Raw genomic sequence first — 25670 nt, 5'->3', positions numbered from 1 at the left:
TCTAGGTGAAGGAGGTGCTGCCCCCCATATGACAAGTGTAAATCAGTGCTCATCAAATTTGCTGAGGGTTTGTGGAAGCTGTGTTTTCCCTGCCTTTGCATTTACTTCCCCTAGACATTAATCATTCTTCTGGGGAAAGTATGCTGAACCTGCTATGATACCCAAAGTACTTATTTTAGCTTTCTGTGCTGTGCAGAAAAACTGCTTCTCCTTATTTTTCTGCAGCTTATGAGTGTAATGTGACCAGCTGCAATATAATTTCCTACATGTAATTATTACTTTGGAGAGTGAATCCTGATTGCTCACAAAGAACTATCTGCTGCTTCTTCCTGAAATGTAAGACCACTGTGCTGGGGCAAGAGTAAGAGCAGTCTTCCTACAGCTTTTCCCTGCTAACGTTTTCTACATCTCCTATTTTACCTTTGCAACCACAGTTCCTATCTTATTAATTATTTTTTTTTCTGTGAGCTTTTCAGTACCAGTTTGCAGATGGCTGAACTGCTCTCTTAAGCTCACAGAAATTGTAGTAGCTACAATTCCCCTGAGATCCTCAGCCTTAGAAGAGTGCTTCGGAACTCTTTGCCATCCCCTTGCTACCTTCATGATTTGCCTGTGAAGGCATAAAATCATTGCTCACAACAACCAATTGCTTACTGATCTTGAAGAGCTATGTCTCTATGCACTTCATTTTTAATACATCTGGTTTTCATTGCCTTCAGGTTTGCTTAGTTTTGTGGGTTTTCTTGTTTGTTTGAATATTTTCTTGCCATTATTAAATCTGAACAGATTGTTAGATAATTTCCTTTTGTAATTGTCTGAAATTTTCCTCAAATTCTTCTCTGTTCTAATCAAATCTTTTTCCCCATGTTTCAAGGGGAATAAATAAAAATAATCTCCCTAACATTGTTAGCAACATATGCAGCCAATAAGAGGTTCACTTTGGTCTATTTTTCAGCATTTTTCTTCTATTTATTGAAAAAAAAAAATAGGAAAGATGTACGTAGGTGAAATATAATGATATTCATATATGGGGATATTTTTTCATAAAATAAGTGGGTGTTTTGGAAGCTTTGCAATGGTTTTTTTTTTTTTTTTTAATTTATCTTTACATTATTAGACATCATTTTGAACTGATTCAAATTGTCCATGTTCATGAGTGTCCCTCTAAACCCCTCTGGGGTTTATATGGAACACACTGAGTTTCCCATTCTGGGACAGCTAGGTATGCAGTCAGGGTAGAAAAATGTGGTGGACATGTGGCCAGGTTGGATGCGACTGTAAGCAGCAATCTTGTCCACAGAAGGGATTGGAGCTCAAGGATCTTTAATTTTCCTTCCAACATAAGCCATTCTATTACATTTGCTGTTAGAGAAATCTTCTGGATGATCCAGTTCAACACCCAGGTTGCTGGTGTCCTTGTGGTTTGTAATCTATTAATAATCTATTTCTTAAAGCAGTTTCTTACCTTTTCAAGTCCATGTCAGAGTTTCTCTTTCTAGGCATACATAGTTCAAAGTGATATGAAAATGAGCATGTGTTTCAAAACTTGGGTTTGCTATCCTACAATTTTCTATCCAACATCGAGTTCTGTAGTTTGGGGTGGTTGTTACTCCTTTCTCTTTTAAGTAGGATTTTTGCACCGGTACAGGTTGGGGGATGACCTGCTGGACAGGAGCTCTGCGGAGAGGGACCTGGGTGTCCTGGTGGACGACAGGTTGGCCATGAGCCAGCAGTGTGCCCTTGTGGCCAAGAGGGCCAATGGCATCCTGGGGTGCATTAAAAAGAGCGTGGCCAGCAGGTCGAGGGAGGTGATCCTCCCCCTCTACTCTGCCCTGGTAAGACCTCATCTGGAGTACTGCGTCCAGTTCTGGGCTCCCCAGTACAAAAAAGACAGGGATCTCTTGGAAAGAGTCCAGCGGAGGGCCACGAAGATGGTGAAGGGCCTGGAGCATCTCCCCTATGAGGAAAGGCTGAGTGAACTGGGTCTGTTCAGCCTTGAGAAAAGAAGACTGAGAGGGGACCTGATCCAGGTTTATAAATATCTGAGGTGTGGGGGGCAGAATGGCGAGGCCGGACTCTTTTCAGTGGTGAGTGGAGACAGGACAAGGGGAAACGGCCGGAAACTGCAGCATAGGAAGTTCTGCACAAATGTGCACAAGAACTTCTTTACAGTGAGGTGACGGAGCACTGGAACAGGCTGCCCAGGGAGGTGGTGGAGTCTCCTTCTCTGGAGATGTTCAAGACCTGCCTGGATGCCTACCTGTGCGACCTGCTGTAGGGAACCTGCTTTGGCAGGGGGGTTGGACTCAATGATCTCTGGAGGTCCCTTCCAACCCCTACAATTCTGTGATTCTGTGATTTTCCAAGGAATTTTGATTTTATTCATTGAGAACAGAGAGGGAATCTCATAATTAAATTTATAATCAAAACATGCATCTTCATAATTGAATCAGCATTTTATATGTCTCAGCCTCTTCTAGATAAAGACTTCATGTCTATTTTAAAACTACAATAAATGACGAAAACATCTCTCATATTGTTTTTAAAATTACCACCATTGCTGGAAGTGAAGACAGATTTCATTATGCTTGCTCCTTACAGTCAAGGAATTTGTGGTCAGATAAATATCTATATCTATAAATATTTTTGCTTACCACAGCTGGTGTTTTCGAGATTTACTACATTAACACACTAACACTAATACTCTGCAATATCTGAAATGCCTTTAGCGTGCCATTTATGCTCATCAGAGCGATTTCATGGAAGTATGGTATTAGTAAGCCTTCATGAGTAATCCATCATGCCTACGAGACTTAATCAGATTCCAGATGTACTTACCCCTAGCTTAGTAATTGTTATTTTCATTATGACTGCCCTTGTTCCTGTGTCATGGTGTGGTGAAAGTGTTGAGAATTTCAGTTGCATTTCATTATCTTGCAGTCGTGGTTCTTCACAAAACGCAGCCTGGTGCAAACCCTACAACACCAATTCAGATGTTACGGCTGTTCCTTGTAAAGGACTTCTAAAAAGTTTAATATTTCTGCAGGACTGTTGAGGTAGTGGCATTAAATATTAAAACTTTTAAATGTGCAGAACTGATTAATTCAGAATATACCAGAGCTGCTCATAAATGTTTAATATCTGCATTTTGCCTGATTGGATGTAATCTAAGCTATGTGGTTCTTCCAGCACTGCAGGACCAGGTACTCATCTTTTATTTCAAGGAATCGTTTGATCATTCCTTTTATTACAGGTTAATATTAATGTCTGGACCTTCTGCTGTTATTGTTCATTCTTTCATAAAACCTACTTCAGAACTAATCACTTAGAGTCTTGGCACGGCTGTCAAAGGTCTTTAAGAGAACCTTTCACAATAATACACTCAAGCTGAAACTTGTGCAAACTCAGGAGGCTGAAGGTTGAAATTTTGTCTTTCCAAGAATGATGTATGTCTGTAGAAGTGCAGAGATACATTGAGGAATGATTGGGACTAAGCCACTCCTGAATTTAGTCTGAGGTTTAACCTGAATTGGCTTGGAGCTGTGTTATTTTATGATGAATAAACTAAAGATCTCAAGAGCAGTCTTAGAATCTTTAGGAAAGGTGAGATAGTCCTGACAGGCCTGTTGGAATGGGACTGCTGAGCCTGAGATAAATTCCAAAACATAGCTGTAGTGGTGGGCAAGACAAGCAATCGATGATGGAGAGTTTCTTTTCTAAGACTATGAAAAAGTTCAGAATTTTCTAAAGGATTCTGTTCTTTAAGTTTGGTTATGCCTCACATGTGAATAATCTGTCATCGCAAAGAAAATTACCGTGTCCAGAGTCCTGGGAAATGAATTCTTAGTGCAGCATTGCCAACCGGTGGGGCTGAAAGTGGCATTGGGCAGGTTGAGTTTTACTTTATAAAACTGAATATTGCTTACTGTTCAGTTTCTGTGAAAGCTTCTGCCTTGCTGGTTTGTTCTTTGGCAGAACAAATGGCAGTGGGAGTCAGCAGGGGGTTGTGGAATAGATGCCATGCCCTCACAGGGCATCCTTGTTCTTTCTGGCCCACAAAGCCCTAGGGCTGCCAACTTCTTCCTGATTCGTCATCCTGTTAGCAGTTCCTCCTTCTGCTGGGCTGGAAGGTAAGCAAAAACCCATAGGAGAGACTGTCCCAACGCTTACATGATGTTCCAGTGTCCATGGAAATAATGCCTAGCATACAGCACTAGCAGTGCTCTATACTGTTTCATTTTCTTGCTTAACATGCTTTAAATTATCTTCATTGCATTTAGTGCTTTATCGTACTCTCTCCAAAGTTAATGGCTAAAGCTCTGTTGCCTATAATGAGGCCCAGCTGTCTGAGAATGCCTTGAGTATAATAACATCCTGGCTGAGCAATTTTCTGCGGTCCAAGGTAGGAATCTTGCTTTGATGCAGGCTTTTTTTCTCCCTTTTGAAGAGAGCCTTTCTCCTGCGCAGTGCGTAATTCTGGCTGCTGCAAAAAGCAAACATGAACTTTAATGGAAAAGAGAATGAGCATGAGAAATGTTACAGGTTGATAGTTACTCTGCATCCATGAACACCAGTTGCAAGATCCCTTGCTTAAATCACATCCGTGGGCTATTCTGCTGTCAGAGTTTCTGAGGTAGCTAGATGTAATCTGGCCCCATAGAGTACATCTCTTCTTACTAATGGGGAGACTGCACACTGTCCATCTAATAACAAGGACAAGGGCATGGTTTGGACCTTTAGAAGTTGTCCTTTGGTGAGAAAGTAGTAGTCCAAAGCACACTGTAAAACACATAGCTTAACTCTTTGCCATGAAATTTGAAGAAGATTGCTTCCATAACTGCAGGTGAGCCCTGCAGCTCTACACAAATCTGCTCAGTGACGTTGCCAATGGCAGTTCACTTTCATTTTGACTTTATTCTTCTGGACTTGAGAAAGTGCCAACTCATTCTGGTTTTCAATAGGCTAATATAAACAACAAAATGAATACATTGCCCAACCTACTTTTGCAAGTGGGCTCACAGGAAAGCTGTGTTTAGTCATGTTTATTTGATCATTGGCAATAAGGAAAAATATGTCAGACATAAGAGAGGAAAAAAAACCAAAGACTTATTACAGTGGAGAACAAGTGTACATGTACCCTCTAAGAAATGAAATAAAAACAACTGCAGCAGGAATAATTTATATCAGAATATACAGCTTTTGCAGAACGAAAACTTTTAGTGCAAAGAAATCCCCAGTTTTTCTTGATTCTTTGTTTTTATTTTGTAATACAGTTTTCAAAAGGGAGAATTTAACTCAAGAATAATTTTTTCGTTGAAAAAATAGTTATTTTGTTCTTTGAGACTTCACGATTAAATTGCATTATCTTGCTTTGGGATATAGTATTACTGAGTAGTACTAAGTATTATAGTAATATAGTATTACTTAGTATTACTAAGGCTGCAGTTAGGATCTTGCTGCTTTTATACTTTCAGTCGGTTGGACACATTAACTAGGCTGTAAAGCATGATACACAGCAGTAGAGATGGGGGAACTCAGCACAAAATGTTTGGAAAGCACAGTTAAATGTTGATACAATTTAAACCTAAGCTTTTTTGCTCAGTTAAAAAAAGAAACAAACAAACAAAAAAAAACAACTGAAATATTCATTGCCAAGCTGAAATAATTCTTTGGAAGATCAAAGTATTTAATTTCCATAGAACAAAATAAGAACACTTTATCATTTATGAATTTTTAAACATTTCAGTCTTTTAAAAACCCTTCAATCTTTTAAAAACCCTTCAGTATTTCAACTCTACATATCTGAGATAATAAATGTTGAAATAGTATTAGCATTTCCATAATTATTGCTAATGATTATGGACAAGTTTTACTTATCAGAAGTTCAAAGTCCAAATTTCTTAGATTGTTTAGGCAGAAGAATGCATTTGTCTTTGAGGATTACTAGGACCCCTTATTTTTTGAAATTTATTTCAGTGGACTGTCGTTGACATCTATTACATGTTTTGCATGTGAAGTGTAGAAAGGATCCCAACTGATGAATAGGCCAAGCTCAAATCTAGATATCTCTTTCTATACCAACCTCTGCTTATCTGATTCTCCTTCCACATCCTTCCTGTGCAGCACTGACAGGTCATATGTCAGTTATTCCTTTAATCAATTGGAGAATTCAAAGACAAAAGTGGAAGAAAATATTGAATTTGTGGTTTCCAGTATGAAGGCTACTTATATCTATCTTTAATTAATTCCTTTATAGATAGCTCTTTGATCTATGAAATAGTATAACTACTTTTAATGGTCTGCCATTTCTGTGTGCTTTAACTATTGAATTAGAAGGACACTTTGAAGATGTCCCAGGGGTATCTTTTTCTCAGAACATGTGGCTTCTCTAATGTTCCAGCCTCAGGCATCTGTGGTAAGAACAGTCTTCACATAAGTAGAAAATTTCTGATTTTACTCAAGGTAATACAAATTCAAAGAGACCTTGTTTGCTGAGCCAAGACTGGGGAGACTGGTTTCTCTTCTGTATTCAACAACATGTTCCTACTGATAAGTTGCTCAGTATTTGCTGATGAAGGTACATCAGGGTATTTCTTCCTGGTTCATTGAGATCACAGAATCATTAAGGTTGGAAAAGACCTCTGAGGTCATCTAGTCCAACCATCAGCCTGTCCCCACCATGCTCAATGGTCCCCCAATGTCACATAAACTGTTTCCTGACCATCTCCAGGGATGGCAACTCCACTGCCTCTGGGCAGTCTGTGACAATGCTTCACCACCCTTTCAGAGAATAAATTTTTCCTAATATCCAATCTGAGCTTCCCCTTAAAGGCCATTATGTTTAGAGACTGCTATTTTCTCTTCTTCCCTTCTACTTAAGCAGTGTGGTTGTTTGTGGAAAGAGATGTTGGGCTTAGAGTCACTGCGGCCTAGGGCAACCCTTCATCTGAACTCTAATAATCCCTGAGATGATGATGATTGCAATGCCTTTTTATGTTTTTACACTGAAGCGGAGGATTGGAAGAAGGATGTCAACATTTAGCTGAGATGTAGACCAGCTAGTATGCCTGCATTACCACTTGTGGTAAGGTGTGTGTGGCTGGTGTCCCTGGGAGCTTTTTCTAATGGTTATTTAATGGTGTAAAGAGATATCACTTAATGGAACAAGGAGTAAAGAAGGACTGGGAATTTAACCGCATTCCCAGAATATTGCATTTATTTTATCAGTGATATTTGTGAAAAATACTTTTGAGTAACTTTGCCACATTTGAGGAAGAATTGTCACTCTTTAAAGAGTAAGCTCTTTCTACTGTTAAAATTTTCATTGCCAAACAGAAGAAAGGCTAGGAAAACGAAAAGCTGTTCACGTTTTCTCTGGCACAACTCTGCTAGCTCTTGTGGCTCTTAACTATCTTGGTTTCTTGTTTAAGAGACCAGTCCAAGTATCTTGGCAATTCAGTCCCTTCTCTTATGAACCACCTCTCCTCTAGGAGAGCAGCTGTGGTAGGCATACATCTGAGTTTGACTGGTAGCTGACTTTGACATGGAGTAGCTGTGCTTATTGAGCTTTTTCAAGCTGAGTTGAAAGAAGGAAGTTTTTAATCTCAAATAAACATCGATCAGCATGGTAACAGAGGACATCCCACCCATTTGCCACATTTGTCAGTCATCCTCAAACTCTCTACTGTCAAAGAACACACTTTATGCCAAACACTTTCAACCCAAAGCTCTTAAATATGAGGTATACCATAGCTCCATTCAACCCCTCTGACTCATGTTTCCACCTAAAATGTGCGTACTCTGAGTAATATCATTACAACATACTATCTTGCAGCTGATTTCTTGCAAGAAAACTGTCAAGGCTACACTGAAACATTAGTGTTGGCTTATTTATGGCTTCAGCCCTTGCTGTCCTCCTTTAATAATATGCAGAACATCACTTATTCTGGAGGTGCTTCTTAGTAATTGTCTCCTGTGGGACATGAAGACCTCAGTGGCACAACCCGGGGAGCTGCAGGCGTGCAGAAAACCAAGCCAGGCGGCTGTGGGAATTTTTTTTCCACAGAGCCAAGAGCCTGTCTCTGTTCTAACAAGATATGAGTCATAGCAGGGACATGGCTCTGAATACTTATCTGTTTCACAGGGATGCGCAGAGCAGAAAGAATTTCAGCATGGAAAGAGAGCATGAACTGATTTGTTAAAAATTTGTTAGTTGCTTGGGGAATTTGTACGGGTGTTATGTAGAATGGTTGTGTACAATAGGGACAAGAACCATCTTGTGCCATTATTTTTTACTTTTTTTTTTTTTTTTTAAGAATTTAAAATGACCATTTGGGAATTAGCTGTGTATGTAAAGTATTTAGCAAACAAGTAAATGATAACGGCAAATTCATCCAACAAAAGTCATGCTGCACTTTATTTTCTTTGTGTGGATGGCTTGATTGGTTACTTTTCCAGAGTGCTAGGCTCAGGTTTTTATGAATGTTTGAAGGTGATAAAACATCTGTTAGAAACTGTCTAGAAACAGGAGCCTGGAAAGCACCCCTTTTATCTTCAGATCCAAACCTCTGCCTGAGCAAACTAGAAGGAAGGCACTTTGTGGATTTTCCCCCAGAGCCCTGACAACTGCTTCCTAATCACAACCTGCCACAGCCCTGCTGTTCTGGCCCTCGATCTTTCTTGCTCAGTAGTTGACCATTATAACAAACCTAACACAAAGAACAAAATACCGACTGTAAAATGATATACCTACAATCCTGCCATTCATGAGGCAGCCATTAATTGCTTGGCATGCCCAGTTTTAACAAGCCACACTATGACTTATACTGTGAGGGACAGGCAGATGTATTGTATTACTGTGATCATGGCTGCCTCTGACCCGTTTAGCCACATATTCGTAAAGCTAAGAGAAACAGATGCCGTTAAGCTTTAATATTGCTCTCATTTTAGGAATTTTATTTCTTCATTACATTATTTTTGTCACTTTGACCCAATTTTCATTTAGATATTTTTTTTGGTGTCAAGGGACTAATAATCATTTGTTATGTTTCAGATTCTTCTCAATGTTGTTCTGATTTGAACTTTTAGAAGTAAATATTTTTAATTGATTTGACCTGGCAAAATTGATGTGCCATATATAGTCAAAGGATTATACAACTGTTTGTTGCAGTGCATTCATCACTTCTATGCCAAAATTCAGTGTAAATACCACTGTCTATTTAGTGCTATGCTATATCTTCTCCCTTCATGAATCCGCATTTGCTTCACCCTGTCTACACTAAGTTAAAATGCTAATCAACCTCTAAGTTGTTCTGTAGTATTGTTCCAGTCTGTAGGCGCAGATGGGGATCATCTGTCTTTTATTTGTCCTCCTTAGATAGTCAACTGAGCGGGAGATTCTGCTTAAGCAGAGTTATTTTGTTGTATGAATCACACATAAAATTAAATCATATTTTTTAAACTCTTGTATCCATTTCCCTTAATAATCAACATCATGTATTTTCGTCCTACTCATGCTTATGAACCTCAGCAACTCTCACTGCATTTCAGTCACTGCTCTGTTTTAAAGAAGATAAACAGAAATGCTGTCTCTCAGTCTCACTGACAATCTCATTATAACAGTATGCCAGGTTTCACCTGGGTTACTGCACTCAAGGAATCCCGTGTGAGGAGAGAGAACAGAAGCTGATGTCAGAATTGTCCTCGTCATGGCCTCTGGTGTCTGACGCAAAGCGTGGTCAAAGCAATCATGGAGCTTAGTAGCAAGGTAACAACATTATGTACCACACTGCCCAGGGCTCTCAACTATAAAGCTCACTGTTACTGCAAAAATGGCGAGGACACAGTGAAAAATAGTGCTGAGCAGATGGCACAGCATTCTGGGAATGAATCTCAAAACATATTACCTCAGAGCTGAGCACAAGTTAAATTTTTTTTTTTTTTTTTAAAAAAAGGAAAATCTTCAGAACAATGAGGAAAGGAATAAATGATATCCTCATATTTTGCTGTTATGGGCAGATCTACTTGCCTAAAACTAAGAGCTGGGAGAGGGAACAACTTTCCATGTCATGCAGAACTGCAGTTTCCTCAACTTATGAAAAGAAATGGTTAAAGATAAGATGAAAGATGTCCATAAATGTTAAACACTGTTGATGGAATGAAAACATTTTGCCATTACTGAAAATACAGGAATTTAAAGATCAGAGAGCATAAAAAATAAAAACATCTTCATGTATTACGTAGCTAAACAATGGAGCTCCTTGGTATCTGCAGCTGTAAAAGTACAAATACAATTATTTAAATGGACAGTTTGATGGTTCTTTGGTGACTCTAATACATCACAACCCTCTTATCAAGGTATGGGAGCACACATGGAGGGGAGTACCAGCAGATAGCTGGATGGGGCCAGGACAATGAGCTGGAAGTGACTATTGACCAGCTCAGTGAGATCATTCATTTCTCTAAAAATAAAGATGCCATTTGTGACACCATACAGTGTCCATACAGAAACCCTGTACGGCCAGATGGGCCTGTGTTGTACTTGCTGCCTTTCTGTGTTCTCCTCAGAGTGCCTCAAAAGCACCTCTCTTTCTGCAGCTGAAGCAAACTTTGGCATCCTAGCTTGGTTTTTATCACTGGCTAAAGATGCACTGATATGCATCTACTGCTCTGTACAGCGTCTTCCAAAAACCTAGTTTTGGACAAAACTAAAAATGGCCAAAAGAGTTTCTGTGGATTTACAACCATTGTCACATTTTCACTGGCTCCACATAACAGTTATTAAACGTTCTAATGTGCCAATGTAATTTTTTTCAGTATATTAGGACTTGCACAAATATTATTTACATGCTTTAAGCACACGGGCCTTAAGAGGGTTATGTCCAGGGTCTCAATATGTTTCTAGGGCAGGTTAACAAAGTTCTAAAACAAGGATGAAATTGGCATTTTATTGCTTTTAAATCCATAAGAATACGTAATTGGAGGAGACTATCAGTAGAGAATTTCTTTCAGGATGTTCAGGATAAGATAGAGCTCTGTCATATTTATCTATGGTTACATTTTATGTTACAGATGAGTATTTAAGAAAGAACACTGCATGTGTATATTTTAATTTAAAGATATTTCCTAATTCTCCAGTGTCATTCAAACTCATGCACTTCCCTGTTATTTGCTTATGATAATCATAATTTCTGTGTCTATAACAGGATTTGTATTCTTTTAGCCTAAGGTAAACATTTTCAACAGCTTGGTTTTAGTTGGTGTGCCTCCTTAGCTAAAACTAAGATGAAAATTCTTGCAAATGCTCAGATACCACTGAGTTATAATAATTTCCCATTAGAAAAGAATACTTGCTCTCTTTCAAACAAACCTTAATTTTTTTTTAAATGCTAATATTAGTTGTGTATTGAATGATTGTTTTTTCTTCTGAGAATGGCAGAATAAAGGGATTTACCAAACTCTCTGAAAATCTCAATGCTGCACTAATATTCAGACCTTTTAAATAATTTATTGAGAGCACAGCCAACAATATGAAATTTTCATGTGTGAGTATCAAACAGGGAACCTCACGTAAACTTGAAAGGCATGAAAAATAAGGTTATGCTTCAAAACAGAGGTTAATATTCCCAAGCTAAGGTAAAAAAAAAAGATAATTTTTAATGTGTTTTTAAGAAAAACCTTAAGTTGGCACATTTTGTAGAATCATGACAAAATCTGAATTCAGTACTTACTAAGGAGGTAAGTGGCTCCTGAATAAGGGCAGAGAACTCTTCCAACATCTAGCATTTGTTATGCACAAGGTGTTATAATCTCCAGAAGATTTATCTTGATTAGCATATTTGACTGGTTTTTGCCTACACAAACTGCACCAGTGTCACTGGAAGTCTGTTGTTCCTATTCCCATGGATGTAATTAGGTGTCAGTGAAGAATTGTCCTTCTGTTCCTGTAATTCTACTGAAAAACTAGTTTCACATTGGAAGCTGACAGAAGAATTTTTTAGAAAGTGATTTATATTTTAAAATCATCAAGCCACTTTCAACATTTAGAGGACTCAAAGTAGTGGCTTTTAGTTGGCTGCTCCAGAGAGGCTGCCTGTGGCCACTGGTACGATGCACCACCTCCAGCCCTTCTGCCTGGGAGCAGCTTGGGCTCAGCTCCTGGCCAGTGTCACCCTTTGTAGGTCAGGATGTTTAGGAATGACTCTGGTGAGCTTCCCATCTGCCACTGGAGCACTAGGTAACAGAAATAATGTGTTACGACTGGCAAAATGGGTGTCATAATTATTTAAGTCCAACTATCATTTACACACTGTTGCAGTGCATGTGGCTGGCTGTTATGTCATACCACAAACTTTCATATTAACATTTTGTTGCACAGAGGTGCATTTTAACAAGTAATATGATTGATTTTGTGTTGAACTAGAACTATACATGACCATCCTCATGAAGTCTTAGAGAAAACAGTACTTAGACAATCATTCTTGTTTTGGTTACAGTGTGCAGTGTAAGTCAGTGTTTCCATTTTGACTGCTGCCAACTTCTGCCAGAAACCATTTTTAGAGACATCATAGCTGATGTATGATTTTGTGAAACGGATTTTGCTTCACATCCAGATTATTGCTTTTACTGCCCCGACATCATTAATATTGTTCAGAGCCCTACGAGTTATCAGATGGAGTATTGGTGTTTGCTGATATGCTTTGGAGCTTCTCAGTACTGCTAATGCTTGTTCAGTTGCTAAGCACTGCTGGTATATTTGGCATAGCACCAGAGAAAAGATAAAGATAGTCATTGACTCTGGTGTCCTCGGGTGAGCTTTGGGCATGGGGATGTTACTCAGGCTCTTTAGCTTCCACTCTTCTGGGCAATAGTTGGACATCTGAATAGATGTTGGGTAATTAAGTTACCCTCTGTGTGTGGCTCTCAGTGGGACTTATCTCAGTTGGGCATCTTCAGTGCTGGCATCTAGAGCTGAGCTTTACAATCTAGGCTCCCTTTACAGTTGGAGAGAAACAGGCATTTCTTGAGTGTGATTCATCTGGCCTGTTTTAGACATCTACATTAGGGTGAGATTTACAGGCTAAACGGGTGACATAAATAGATGTGATGTTCTCAGGAGCTTTATATAGCAGTAGCACATATTCACTAGTCCACTGACTGAAACCTAGATCTCCCCCTTCTTAACAAGGCTGTCCCTACACAGGAATAGAAAACAAGCCTTTCACTGTGGCTGCCAATACTAATTTTTCCCTTACAGCATGCAATGTTTGCAGCTCAGGGACAGTGGTTGGGCCGCACTAACAGTGGGGTTTAATATGTTTTAAGATTTTCACTTGGTAAATTCCAATTTGAATCCTCTTTCCTAAATGAGAGCCTTAATTACCCATCTGCTGGCTAGGAAAAAGGCTGCTCTGGCAGCGGCCGGCCTGATCCCTCTCTGGGCTGTGCTGGTGTGTTTGCTTTTTCCATGCCAGCTGGAATGAAGCACCTCGCTGCTCAGCCTGGCCATGTTCCTGGTGGCTTTGGATATAGTCAGAAACAGATCTTCAGGTATTTATTGTGACAGAAATTTAAGTGAGGGATTTTGATGCATGAGAACTTAGGCTTTTCTGATTTTGGACTCCACCTGTGGCTGTTGGCAGGTGTCAGCATTGGACTCTTCATTCCTGGAGAAATGCGGGCTCTGAAGCATTTCAGACTCTTTAAAGAATTTGACCAATCCTTCATAGTTTAGGAATATAAAAATAAACTTTGCTCATGTTGCTGCTGGTGTCATTAGTACTGTCTTGCTAGGAACGTTCAAAAAGATGCTATTAGTGGTATCTCTGCAAATGGTTCTTTCACAGGACTGATAGGCTTCTCTGTGCATTGTTGACAAATGATGTCTCTGTATATCATGTTACTGACATCTCGCCACACATCTGCAATCTATTTTCAGTTCTCTATTGCTTATTACCAATTTAGGGAAGAAATTGAGAGAAGGCGGTTTGATGGAATATTAGGAAGAACTATTGAAACCAGTAAAGTAATGCAAAGCAAAATACAAACCACTTGTGATGTAAAGCTGTCTAGAATAAGGCACAAAAGCAGTGCAATTTACTTCTCTCCTCCCTAGCCTTGTTGGTAACTGGAGCCATTGATGAATCATCACACGTTAGAGGTGCTGCTCTGTTTGCTGTCACTGCCGAGGAAGGTTCACTGGGCTTCTGCTGTAACCTCACTGTGCTGCTGGGGGCTCTAGAAAACCATTACATAAATGAGAGCATTTTCAGTTGTACAAGTTCTGTCACTCACCTATGTTTGTGCATTTCACCATGCAAAAATGTGGTTTTTTTGCTTTCTCCCACCTACACAGGGAAAATCATAACCAGTGTGAGTAAGAATCCCATGGCTTTTCTGCTTTTGTTTTTGCTGGATGGAGTGGAGCTCTGTGATTCACAGTGTCCTTAGGTGTCTATCTGGCATTTGTATTTGAAATTTCTGCATAAATGAGTAACTGGATTTGGGTTTCTTTTGAAGTATCTCTTTTGAATAAAGGTTAGTTTCTGTCACTGTCAATTTATTTAATTCCTTCATTTCTACTAATACAGTTCTGAGTGGAATTAGCCGCATAAAGATTCTTAATTCTCATAACAATGTTCACAGAATCACAGAATCACAGAATCACCCGGGTTGGAAGGGACCCCAAGGATCATGTAGTTCCAACCCCCCTGCCTAGCAGGGCCACCAAACATACACATTCAGATCAGGTTGCCCAGGACCCCGTCCAACCTGGCCTTAAACGCGTCCAAGGACGGGGCATCCACAACCTCCCTGGGCAGCCCGTTCCAGGGCCTAACCACTCTCCTAGTAAAGAACTTCCCCCTAACATCCAACCTAAATCTTCCCTCCTTCAACTTAAAACCATTTCCCCTAGTCCTGCTGTTGTTAGCCCTTTTGAAGAGTTTACTCCCCTCCTGGGTGTAGGTTCCCTTCAGGTATTGATAGGCTGCAATGAGGTCACCCCGCAGCCTTCTCTTCTCCAGGCTGAACAAGCCCAACTCCCTCAGCCTGTCCTCATAGGGGAGGTGCTCCAGCCCCCTGATCATCTTAGTCGCCCTCCTCTGGACCCTTTCCAAAATCTCAATGTCTTTCTTGTACTGAGGGCTCCACACCTGGACACAGTATTCCAGATGGGGCCTCACAAGAGCCGAGTAGAGAGGGACAATCACCTCCCTGTCCCTGCTGGCCACCCCTCTCCTGATGGAGCCCAGGATCCCATTTGCCTTTCGAGCTGCCAGAGCGCACTGCTGGCTCATATTCAGTCTCTCGTCCATCAGGACCCCCAGGTCCTTCTCTGCCGAGCTGCTCTCAAGGACCGCTCCTCCCAGCCTGTACAGGTGCCTGGGGTTCTTCCGGCCCAAATGCAAAACCTTGCACTTTGCCGTGTTGAACCTCATCAGGTTCACCCGAGCCCAGCCCTCCAGCCTGTCGAGGTCCCTCTGAATGGCATCCCTTCCTTCCACCGTATCAACCGCACCACTCAGCTTGGTGTCGTCAGCAAACTTGCTGAGGGTGCACTCAATTCCCTCATCGATGTCATTAATAAAGATGTTAAAGAGCACCGGTCCCAAGACAGACCCTTGGGGGACACCACTTGTTACCGGCCTCCACCTGGACATAGAGCCATTGACCACCACCCTCTGTCTGCGGCCTTTCAACCAATTGCTTATCCATCGGGTCGTCCACCCATCAAATCCACTTCCCTCCAATTTGGAGATGAGGATGTGGTGGGGGACCATGTCAAAGGCCTTGCTCAGGTCCAGGTAAATGACATCGGTCGCCTTCCCTTCGTCCACCAATGCCGTCACTCCATCATAGAAGGCCACAAGATTAGTTAGGCATGACCTTCCTTTGGTGAAGCCGTGCTGGCTGTCTCGGATCACATGCTCATAAATTGTTCACTTCACAATTTATTTACAAATGCACACCTGGAAAACTCTACCTGAGTATCCATAGATTGCTTGTCACTGCAGTGTCTGAGCACTGTGCCTTTAGAGAAGGCATCCGAGCTCATTCTCTTCTTTTGAGCAATTTCATCTGTAACTGGTGTTTCAGAGGGCGGTCTGGTGTTAAGGATTTGGGCTCAGTGTTATCTGTGCCCTCTAAGGCAGTACTATGCATTGGGATGGATTTACACTTGGGCCTGTACTTGGTATCAAATGACTCACAGGATCATAGAATGCCTGAGGCTGAAAGGTGCCTTTGGGCTTTGTCAGGTCCAGCCCCTGCTCCATCAGAGCCACTGAAGGAAAGAATCCACTTGAGCAGGGAGGGAAACTCTTCTGCAGCTTTTGCTCACTGCAGCGAGCTGCTGCCTTTTGCAGCCATGAGAATGCGGAGCACCAGATGTTCTTGTATGAGGTGGTGGCACATGATGTAGCAGTTGTTTTCAGGAGGTGTGACCATAACTGTTGCTAAATGCTAGGCAGAGAGGTCTTGCTAAGGAGTGCTGGCTGGAGAAGGAGTGTTAGATTTAGTGTGCCTGCCATCACCCTTTTGGCATGCCATGTACCGAGTGTCTGCAGGGGTGCCATGGGCAGAATTTAGGCAAATGTTGGATCTGCCAACATTAGAAATGAGATTTGGAGGTTGGAGTCTCCTGCTGTTCTCATCAGAGAATCCTCCAATTTGCACAGGAGCTTGTTCTTCATCTTTTGAGTCCTTCAAGTGAATCAGTGTCTGTATGCAAGTGTATGAGATAGAGTGGTTGTATGCCCTCGGGTTGCTTTCCCACTGCTGACTGCTGCAGAGGTTTCAAGCTCTGCTTGGTTCTACATGCATTATGGCATTGGCAGCTTTTGCTGGATTTGATGTCATTTTCTTTTGTAGTTGCTGCGATAGCTGTGGCATCATGAAGGATGAGCAACCTCTCTGAACAGAACCATGGCGTACCTGATTTATATTACATTGAGACAGATGTATTTTTTGAAAAAACAAAACAAAAAAACCTGAAAGGCTTCAAAATAACTCTATAGTCTAAGAGGAAAGTTTCCAACCATGGCCTAGGTATGCAGTGATGTAATATTACAGTATTAGAGGAAAATACTTTTGACCTTTGTAAGAACTTTCTCCTTGCTTTCATGCAGGAAAGTCTCATTTTGGGAAGCATGTTGTTTGTGGTGATTCCATTTCTCATAGTCAGCTTGTTTTCTATTTTCTTCGTGGACTAGAAAATTGCAGTCTTATACATCATGTAGCAAAGTCTGTATGACTTCACTCATAAGAAATATATAGGGGGCTGCAAATATTCTTGTCTTTTTAAAACCCACATTTGAACTCTTAAATCTTCGCCTGTGCTGTTTTGTGTGTCGTATCTGCATTGTACATCTATTCCTCTTTGAGCTTGGTGATTGTCATCTACAGGAGCTGCAAATTCAGTAGAATTTCTGTATATATCAGCCCTCTCAAGTGGCATTTAGCCAATGTCAGAGACCAGTGAAATTCAGTACAACTAATCAGCACCATGTGTCTTCTGGGATGACCCCGTTTGTCCATCTAGCAGTTTTTCTGCCTTTATAGTTTAGATACCTTGTCACTATTTCAAGTATTTAGAATATCTATCAAAATACAGCCACATCTTAGAACAGACATTTGGTCCCTGAAGTGAACAGAAGGCAAGTATGCAATTGCTTACACAGATTAATAGATTTCAGTAGTACTATATATTATTTAGCATGTGACACTGAAAAGGCAACAGACATGATGTTCGTAATAGCCTGCGCTTCTTAGAAATACCTGAAAACGACGGCATTTCAAACCCTGCTTTGTCTCTCCTGCTGTGCTGCTCCCTCCACCTGTGGTGCAGCAGCCTCTCTTCCACCCCCCTTCCCCTGGCTGCTTCCAGAGCCATGTCAGCCCATGGCATTGCCTCTGGCACTGCTGCTGCCGTCCCACAGGGCACCAAGCACATGCTTGGCGGGAGCAGCTGTGGGAAGTGAGGAGTCTGCAGAGAGAAGGGGCTGCGTTGGTTCCTCTCCCCCATGAAGTACCACCTGCTTTCCCCCAGGGGCAGGACCAGGCCTGCATGCTCGCTTGGCTGGTCTGTGTGCCTCAAGGAGAGCACAGCAGTGTGTATGTGCTGAGCATTTGGGGGTGTGTTCAGCAGTCACCTACAGTGTGTGTGTGGATAGGAAGCTGGGCAGGGGCCTTTGCTATTCTCAGAAATAGCGTTCTCTGTAAAGGCTGTAAGGCTGCAGCCATTGTGCAGAAAGGAGGGCAGGGCATGGGAGCACCAGCGGGTACTTCTGTGGTATTTCTCCTGAAATACTGCTGTTTTCATGGAGCTGTTTTCTCAGCTTTTGTAAAATAAACTGAAGTCATCCACCTAACCTATGCATTTCTAACCACGCGATTCATGGACTGGAACATTTTTTATCCATCATTAGAATCACAAATATCTGAAGTTCAAAAGGGCGCATGAGGATCATCGAGTCCAACTCCTGGATCCAAATGGGACCACCCAAAATTCAAACCCTATGTCTGAGGGTTTTATCCAAACGCTCCTTGAACTCCATCAGCTCGGGGCCGTGCCCATGCCCCTCTGGGGCAGACCCTTTTTATTCAAGCACTGTTCATCTGATTCAGGAGGTGGAGCAGCAGATATCTCTTCCCTGAGTCACGTGCGAGTCCCCAGTACTGAACTTGTCCACTGGTGTTCCCAGGCCACAGTTACAGATCCCGTCTACTCCTTTCTTTCACCTTCTCTGTGCTGCATTATTCAGCCACAGTCCCCTCTTACCCATCATTTCTCAGTACTTCTCCAAAGCCTTCTCTTCCCTTATTGTCTGCACTTGTCCCGGCGTCACCACCATCCCCATCCCAGTTCATGCACTGTCCTCCTGTCCTCAGATCTGCTTTTGTGTTTCCTAACTTAAGGTTACTGGGGATAGTATGGGTCAAACTTTGGAGGCAACTTCAATCTTGAGACAGTTTGCACATTTTCCAGCTTTTTGAAGTGCGAGATTCTGCTGAATTGGTATCTTCTTATTAGAAGGTTTAGACTTTTGGTTAAGATCCCTCCCTTTCCCACTTTCTTTCCAACCAGCAGCTACAACTTTCTGCTTTAAAACACTAAGAAACTTCCAAGATCAAAACATGGCTGGAGCTGAAAGCTCCAGGAAGCTCTCCTGCTCCAACAAGGCAGGGTTGCCAGGTTGAAAGATCTTTCACAGGTTTTTTTCCAGCGTCTGTTAATAAGCACTCAAATCAGAAAGTGTTCTGAGAGTTCTAATGAGGATACAATCTCCAGAAACTTCTAACTTGGAGGACAGCTCTTGTACCGAGGCCATACCCTTTCAACATGTCAGTTCCCAGCTTTGAGGAGAAGGAGCTGATGGGAATGAAGGACACTGCAATTTTTTCAGCTGGGGTAACACAACCTATTTCTCTAACCTCATCTCAGAAATAAGTGAAGTGTTTTGACTGAAGTTTCTTCTTCAAATCTTTAAATTGGTATGAAGCAGACACCGTTAAAAATGATTATTATTAAAAACAAAAAACAACAAAACTCAGAAGGGTAAAATTGGCAAAGATCTCAGGATCTGAAAATAGAGCCTTATGACTGAAAATATTGGGTAACTGTTAAAGTAGCAGTTATCAGTGCCACCTCCAATATTTGCATCATGCTGTTGTCGATCTGAGCCTTGAGAACATCATTCACAGGAAGATATTCTCAGTCCCCATCACTGGTTATCTGAGGACAGCCATTTCACAGAGCTGTCTAGAGACTTGTTTGGGGCTGCTGAAGCTGTGTGCCCACAGGTGCTGCCAGGTGGGTAGGGGCCTGTGCCAGCCCTCTCCTGCCCACTGTGCACCCAGAGCCTGGTGCTTCTCCAGATGTTGCCCCTCCATATGTTGCCCAAGGTCCAGGATGACATTTGCATTGCTCCTTGCTTCCAAAGTACCGGATGTTTGGCATCAACTGCATGTGGTGTGAGCTGGGGTACAGGCAGATAATGCCTGGTGGAGGAGATCTCACACAAATATTTCTGTTCATCTTGAAAGGGGAAAGAGGGAGTCCTCAGTCAAGCCCTACTCTTGACATAAAGCTGCAGTCCTGTTGCTGGGCTGTGCATTAGCACAGCTTTGCTGCTCTTGGTTGTTAGCGCTTGGCACTGCGTGTGCTTTCTTTCATTTTATGGGAACCTGATGTATTTCACTACTGGATAGAGAAAAAAATCATCATTGAGATTGTCAAGATTAATTTTTTTCTTCTTGAGGGACTATGAAATTATTCTGAAATGTATGACACGTGTATAATAACAGCCTAGTGCTCTGTTTTTAAAAAATGTGCTATAGGCATTGTGTGGTTTCCCAGAGGCTTAATGAGGGAGCCATACTGTGTTGGAAATTTTTCAACAATAAAAATTGACCTATTACATGCTCATGTAAAATGAGGGCTGACAATCACATGAATATGTCCAAAATCAAATACACGCATTGTAAAATATCACTTCTTTCCCAGAGAAACTGGTCACCTGTTCCCAGTAGGGTTTTGCATTATATCCTATTCAGAAAAGAATAAGATGCTTCCCCATGGGGAAACAAAATGGCAGCAAAGTACTGGCCCAGTGCCCTTCTATGAATGCTTTTTGCTGACTGTTTTGCCAAGTCTTCAGAAATAATGCACAGGCATATTTTTTCAACATATGTTTTGTCTTTTTGTTGCTTTAAAAGCACAAAGGGAAGAGAGAATATTCTGTGCTATTCACCACTTCATCATCAAAGAAAGGAAGAATTCATTGTTTGCTTGCTTGATTTTCTTCTTCCCTCCATAATACTTCTTTTATTTTCTAAAAGTCTATTTGCTTTTGTTGCTCATTTAACATATACCTTAGAAGAGATGACTTTGTAAAAAAAAAAAAAATTGAGCATATTGCTCAAGGAAGCTGCTATCTGCTTTCAGGGGAAATGTGTATAATAAAACACTGAAATTTGGAGTCCTGGCAGCAAAAAGTTGGATTTGAGAATTATTCAGTATACCATCAAATAATAAAAAGAAGGAAAGTAATTAAATATAAAGAGTTAAAGAATAAATTGAGTGTGGTATATATTGCTCTTCTGCTCAGAACAAAGCTACCTACCATCAGTGTTTGCGTGTTCTGTGGATATGTAGTAGTAAATTTAAGCAAACATGTAGCCTGGATGAAACCCTGGATGAGTGCTTGGGCCAAGAAAAAGTTTCACTGCTGCGTGTATTTCAGTGCTGCTTGAATGTATACATTCAAACTCACAGCACTGTGAGTGAATTCCTCATCCAGTCACCAGTGTGTGATGCACCAGAGCACAGAGCAGTAGGAGGAGGGGGAATATGGTGTAGGGAGAGGTTGGAGTTCATCAGAGATCCTGTCAAGCAGTTATCTCTAGGTATTAAGACAAAAAAGAGAAAAAGAAAGGATTAAAGTATGCAAGCAGAACCATGATGGCAAATAGGGTCTTGATGCATCTTTGGTGTACATGGCTCCAAGTTATGGGACACTTCTTCATCAGGAAAATATTTTTGTGTGGATCTCCTCGCATGTTCTTTGTCCTTGCTAATTTATATAGTTTAACAAAAAATAAAAAAATTAAAAAAATCACATTGGCTAAGCCTTAGATTGGCAAATATCCATATTTAAATAAATATGTGTCAAGATTTATAACAAATAATGTAGAAAATGATTATTTTAGATAGACAAAGTCAGGAGAAAAAAGAGAAGAAAATATATTTAATTGTAAAGCTACCCAATCCATATTTTTTGTAAATATTCCTTGTTCTAATTTTCAATTTAGAGGTAGATTGTAAAAAAACAGTATAGGTAATTATAGACAGGAGATTATTAATATTATATTAATATTATATTAATGCAAAAAAGGTTGTGTGCTGCCGAGGGAAGTCAGTGAAGTTATTCTGACCATAGAGAGTATTGCCTGTATATTCTGGAAAAACCCATCACTTAATAGTTCAGATATTTCCAGGATAGAACTACTGAAGCTGGTAGTATGTGTACAGCTATATAATATGAAAGATAGCAAAATAAAAGCATGAGAATTAGTGTTTATAAGAAATAGGTATTGCAAGCACTGTCAGTTTTAACAAGGAATATCTGTTGTTACTTGTACATGTTATTTGGATTATTACTTTACTGTTACTATGTAAAAATGTCTTTGAAATACACTCATGAGTTATTTAAATGCATATAATTTATAATGACTCAGCTTCTCCAATAACTTATGCATTCAATACCATAATGTTTGATAACAGTATCGGTAACAAGCCAATCCAATATAATTGCTTTTACTACATTTTAATGTCTTGACAGTTGCTTATAATCCATATATTACAATGATGTTTTACTAACTTATTGTGCATTTAGTCTCTATGTTATACTTAGCTTATATTATAGCTTTTGCTGCTAGCAAAGGGAGCTTCCCCAACAGAGATGGCCACCACCACTCTTCAGATATTCAGATGCTGTTGTAATGCTCAATTTGTGCCTGATTCCTGCTGTAGATGATTACTGGTACATGACTTATGATTCATTCAGGAACAGAAGCTGACTCAAGCACCAATAAATGCTTGTCATTTACCTCTAAAACAGTCAATTTTCTTTAAGTAAACCCTGAGGAAGTTGCAAAAGTGCATACTGAAATTTGGCACTCACAGCTTGAATGCTGAGCAAGTTGTTTGGGAAAATTACATGGAAAGCCAATTTAAAGTCACTGAAGTGTCATAAGTATTGGGAGAAATAGGCAAATTTGCTGTACGAAAAGTGTAGCCAGTATCTAATTAAATGACAAGAGTCTCCTCATAGTAAGATTTAAAATACCACTTGTAAATAATTACACGTATTTTATTTCTCTCATTTCAGTGACTATTTCGACGAGTACCTTCTTTGATGGCTTACTGGTGACTGGGCTCTACACCTCTACCAGTGTTCAGGCTTCCCAGAGTGTTGGTGGTTCCAGTGCTTTTGGATTTGGTAAGTCTGAAGGAATTCATGATCTGCAGCCAAAGCTAAGGAATAACTGATCCTCCAGAGGATATCAATAACAACGCAATTACTGACACAAGTTAATTTAGACTCAGTAACCAAGAATACATGGAAGTCAGCTATAGTCAATGAGATGAGGCTCCAAGGTGACTTTTAAGCACTTTTACTTGGATTTCTTCCTCTACTCCTCTACTTTCTTCATCTTTGTTCAACTCTGATACTGACCAGGTACTGACCAAATTATGATAATTTTAAGAGAGAAAACTTCAGCAGTTGTTGTGTTCAAAACAGTCATTTCTAAATGGAGTGACATTTGCTATGAACTTACACATTTACTTCCAAGTGTCTAACACTGGACTGAAAAACTGATTCAGCTCAATGCTAGTCTACTTTTTCCACTCACTTAACAATAGTGTCTTCCTTAAAACCAGAATGCTGTCAATGTATTCTGTATAACCAAATATTTTCTATATGGGAAAAATAGTTACAGTACAAGAACAATTATACACTTCAAGTTCTGTTCAGTGGCAGAAGCCAGGCCAGCTGCATTAAGAACAACTGCTTTGAAAACTCTCTTCTGAATTTCCGCAAGTTATTTGCCACTATATATTGTGTAGACAGGTTGTTATTTGGCAATAGTTTTTATTAGCCTCACAGAACTGTTATCATCTGTGCTGAAGGAGGAAGGCAACACTAGTAGATCTAATCTGCACGTTTTCACCTTCCACATTGGTCTTCTTGTCTGGATGATAGGTTAGTGATATCCAGTAGCGATAATCCTTCACTGTAATTTTCTTTGTAACAATTCATATAAAATTTCCTAGGGCCTGAGTGTCATACATTGGATGTATGCTTTCTTGTAAATGAAATAGTGTGAAGTAAGTGAGCTCACGTTACAAGTAGCACATTATTTAAAACTGTGAGGAATAGCTTGAGAAGGGCTCTGCCCCTGTGAATGCAGCATTTTAAATAAAAATCTCAATTTTTTTTTTCACTAGCTCCTATGCTTACATATATATTTAAAAAAAAAATGATTTGAAGGTTTCAGAAGAGCTTATGCTCTTGTGTATGTCTTTGCAGTCACAGTAAGAAATAAACAGTGAGGGAAAGATGAAGGCAACAGCGAAGACAACAGCTTTTGAATTTAAATTTCTATGCATGTTCAATGCATGACGTACTGATGGCTCCCAGCATGGAAAACTGCTCTCTGCAGTGAGAAGGCTGGCCTCTTTTGAAGAACATTTAACACACATATGATCTGCATTCAAAATAATTTGGTAGTTCAAAACTTTACAATATTTTAAAATCTACAATTTGCAGTAGAAAGAGAGAGTAGTCTCCACTATATGTAACAAATAGTTGAATATACTAATAGGTGGGAAAGGCATTGTTTCATTTTCTGACACAAGCATAAAGTACTTTTTCAAGCAAGCCTAGATCCATCTGTTGTGTCATCATTTCTAATTAGCGAAGAAGCTGCTCCTCCTTTCCAGCAAGTGATCGTGATGTTCAGGTTAGACTCAGCTTGCTGGAAATGATTTTTTTTCCTAAAGCTGGGAACTGTATAAGATTCAGAAATCAGAAGCCAAAGACTTATATGGCTTAGCATAGAGTTGGTGGTGAGCTAAGACGGGCCTTTAAAAGTACAAGGATAGCAATATTCTGAAATCGGGTTGATAGTAGCTGCTTACAGTGTAAGGAAGAATATTCTTTTTCCATTGCAAAAATAGCACTGAAATGCTTCTGTCCATGTTACTCAGGAGGTCACATGAGATTATCATCACGTTCCAGTCTCCCCCCACTCTGTGAAGTCTTCCCAACATACACAGATCTGTCCTTTTTTTCCACAAGTAGCTTCAATTATCTTTTAATCACCTTATTTAGGAATTCACTTCATGGAGACGCAACCACTCTCAGTTAACACAGTTAACCACATCAAGAACCTTTGAAGAAAAATGATAAAATGTTAATACTAGCAGGTTTAATTATAAAGGTTGGGAATTTTTTTCTTTTTCATTATATATTATGTAGCCAAATAAATACTTCTTGGCTTCCTCTGGAGGATTATACTAACATGAAACTTCCTGAAATATTTATTTGGGAAACTTTCTAACAACTCTTCTAGGGGGAAGTGAGTCAGCTTTTGGGGGATGGAACTTAAAAGTTGTCTTAATTATTCATCTTTTGTCCAAAGCTAAACCATTATCTGGGTTCAGACAAAGGTAAAACTAAAATTGTAAAGCTAAAAGTGGAACCAGGATAAAGCTTAAATACATACCGGAAACCTCACAAGCCAAGCTGTGATGATTTTTAGTAAATAAATGATCCTTAAATCTAACTTTTAAGAACAGTATTTCTATCTCTGTATGATCCTTTGATAAAATAAATATCCACAATGACATCTCTCTGGTATCATTTCCAGTCTGATGTCCTGATCAGGGGGGTGTATATCTGGGACTCATTGCCACTTCCTTAACTGTTGCCCTTAAGGCTTCATTCCTGCTCGTCATCTCCATCTTTTTAAAGCCATATTGTCACTGATACTCTTGACATCATTCACACCCCAGCTTTCCCTGAGACTGTGTTTTGGAGGATCTCTCCACCCCCGTGCTCCCTTCCCTTCCCTTCCCTTCCCTTCCCTTCCCTTCCCTTCCCTTC

The 25670-nt window shown here is 40.3% G+C and overlaps 1 protein-coding gene across 1 annotated transcript in view; it reads left to right on the top strand.

The window, feature by feature from the left end:
• The window catches only part of RELN (reelin), a 270856-nt gene that overhangs the window by 21702 nt on the left and 223484 nt on the right, over positions 1 to 25670 (top strand). The window contains exon 2 of the mRNA XM_042872293.1: positions 22890 to 23000. Within this exon, the coding sequence (XP_042728227.1) occupies positions 22890 to 23000 (111 nt within the window). The remainder of the gene's footprint in view (positions 1 to 22889; positions 23001 to 25670) is intronic.

This window comes from Lagopus leucura, unplaced genomic scaffold (genome assembly GCF_019238085.1).
Source record: "Lagopus leucura isolate 7727_CA_CO unplaced genomic scaffold, USGS_WTPT01 Super-Scaffold_100008, whole genome shotgun sequence".
In the NCBI taxonomy this organism is placed as follows: domain Eukaryota; kingdom Metazoa; phylum Chordata; class Aves; order Galliformes; family Phasianidae; genus Lagopus; species Lagopus leucura.
Note: the sequence above shows the minus strand (reverse complement) of the source record. Positions and strands in the feature narration are given on the sequence as shown.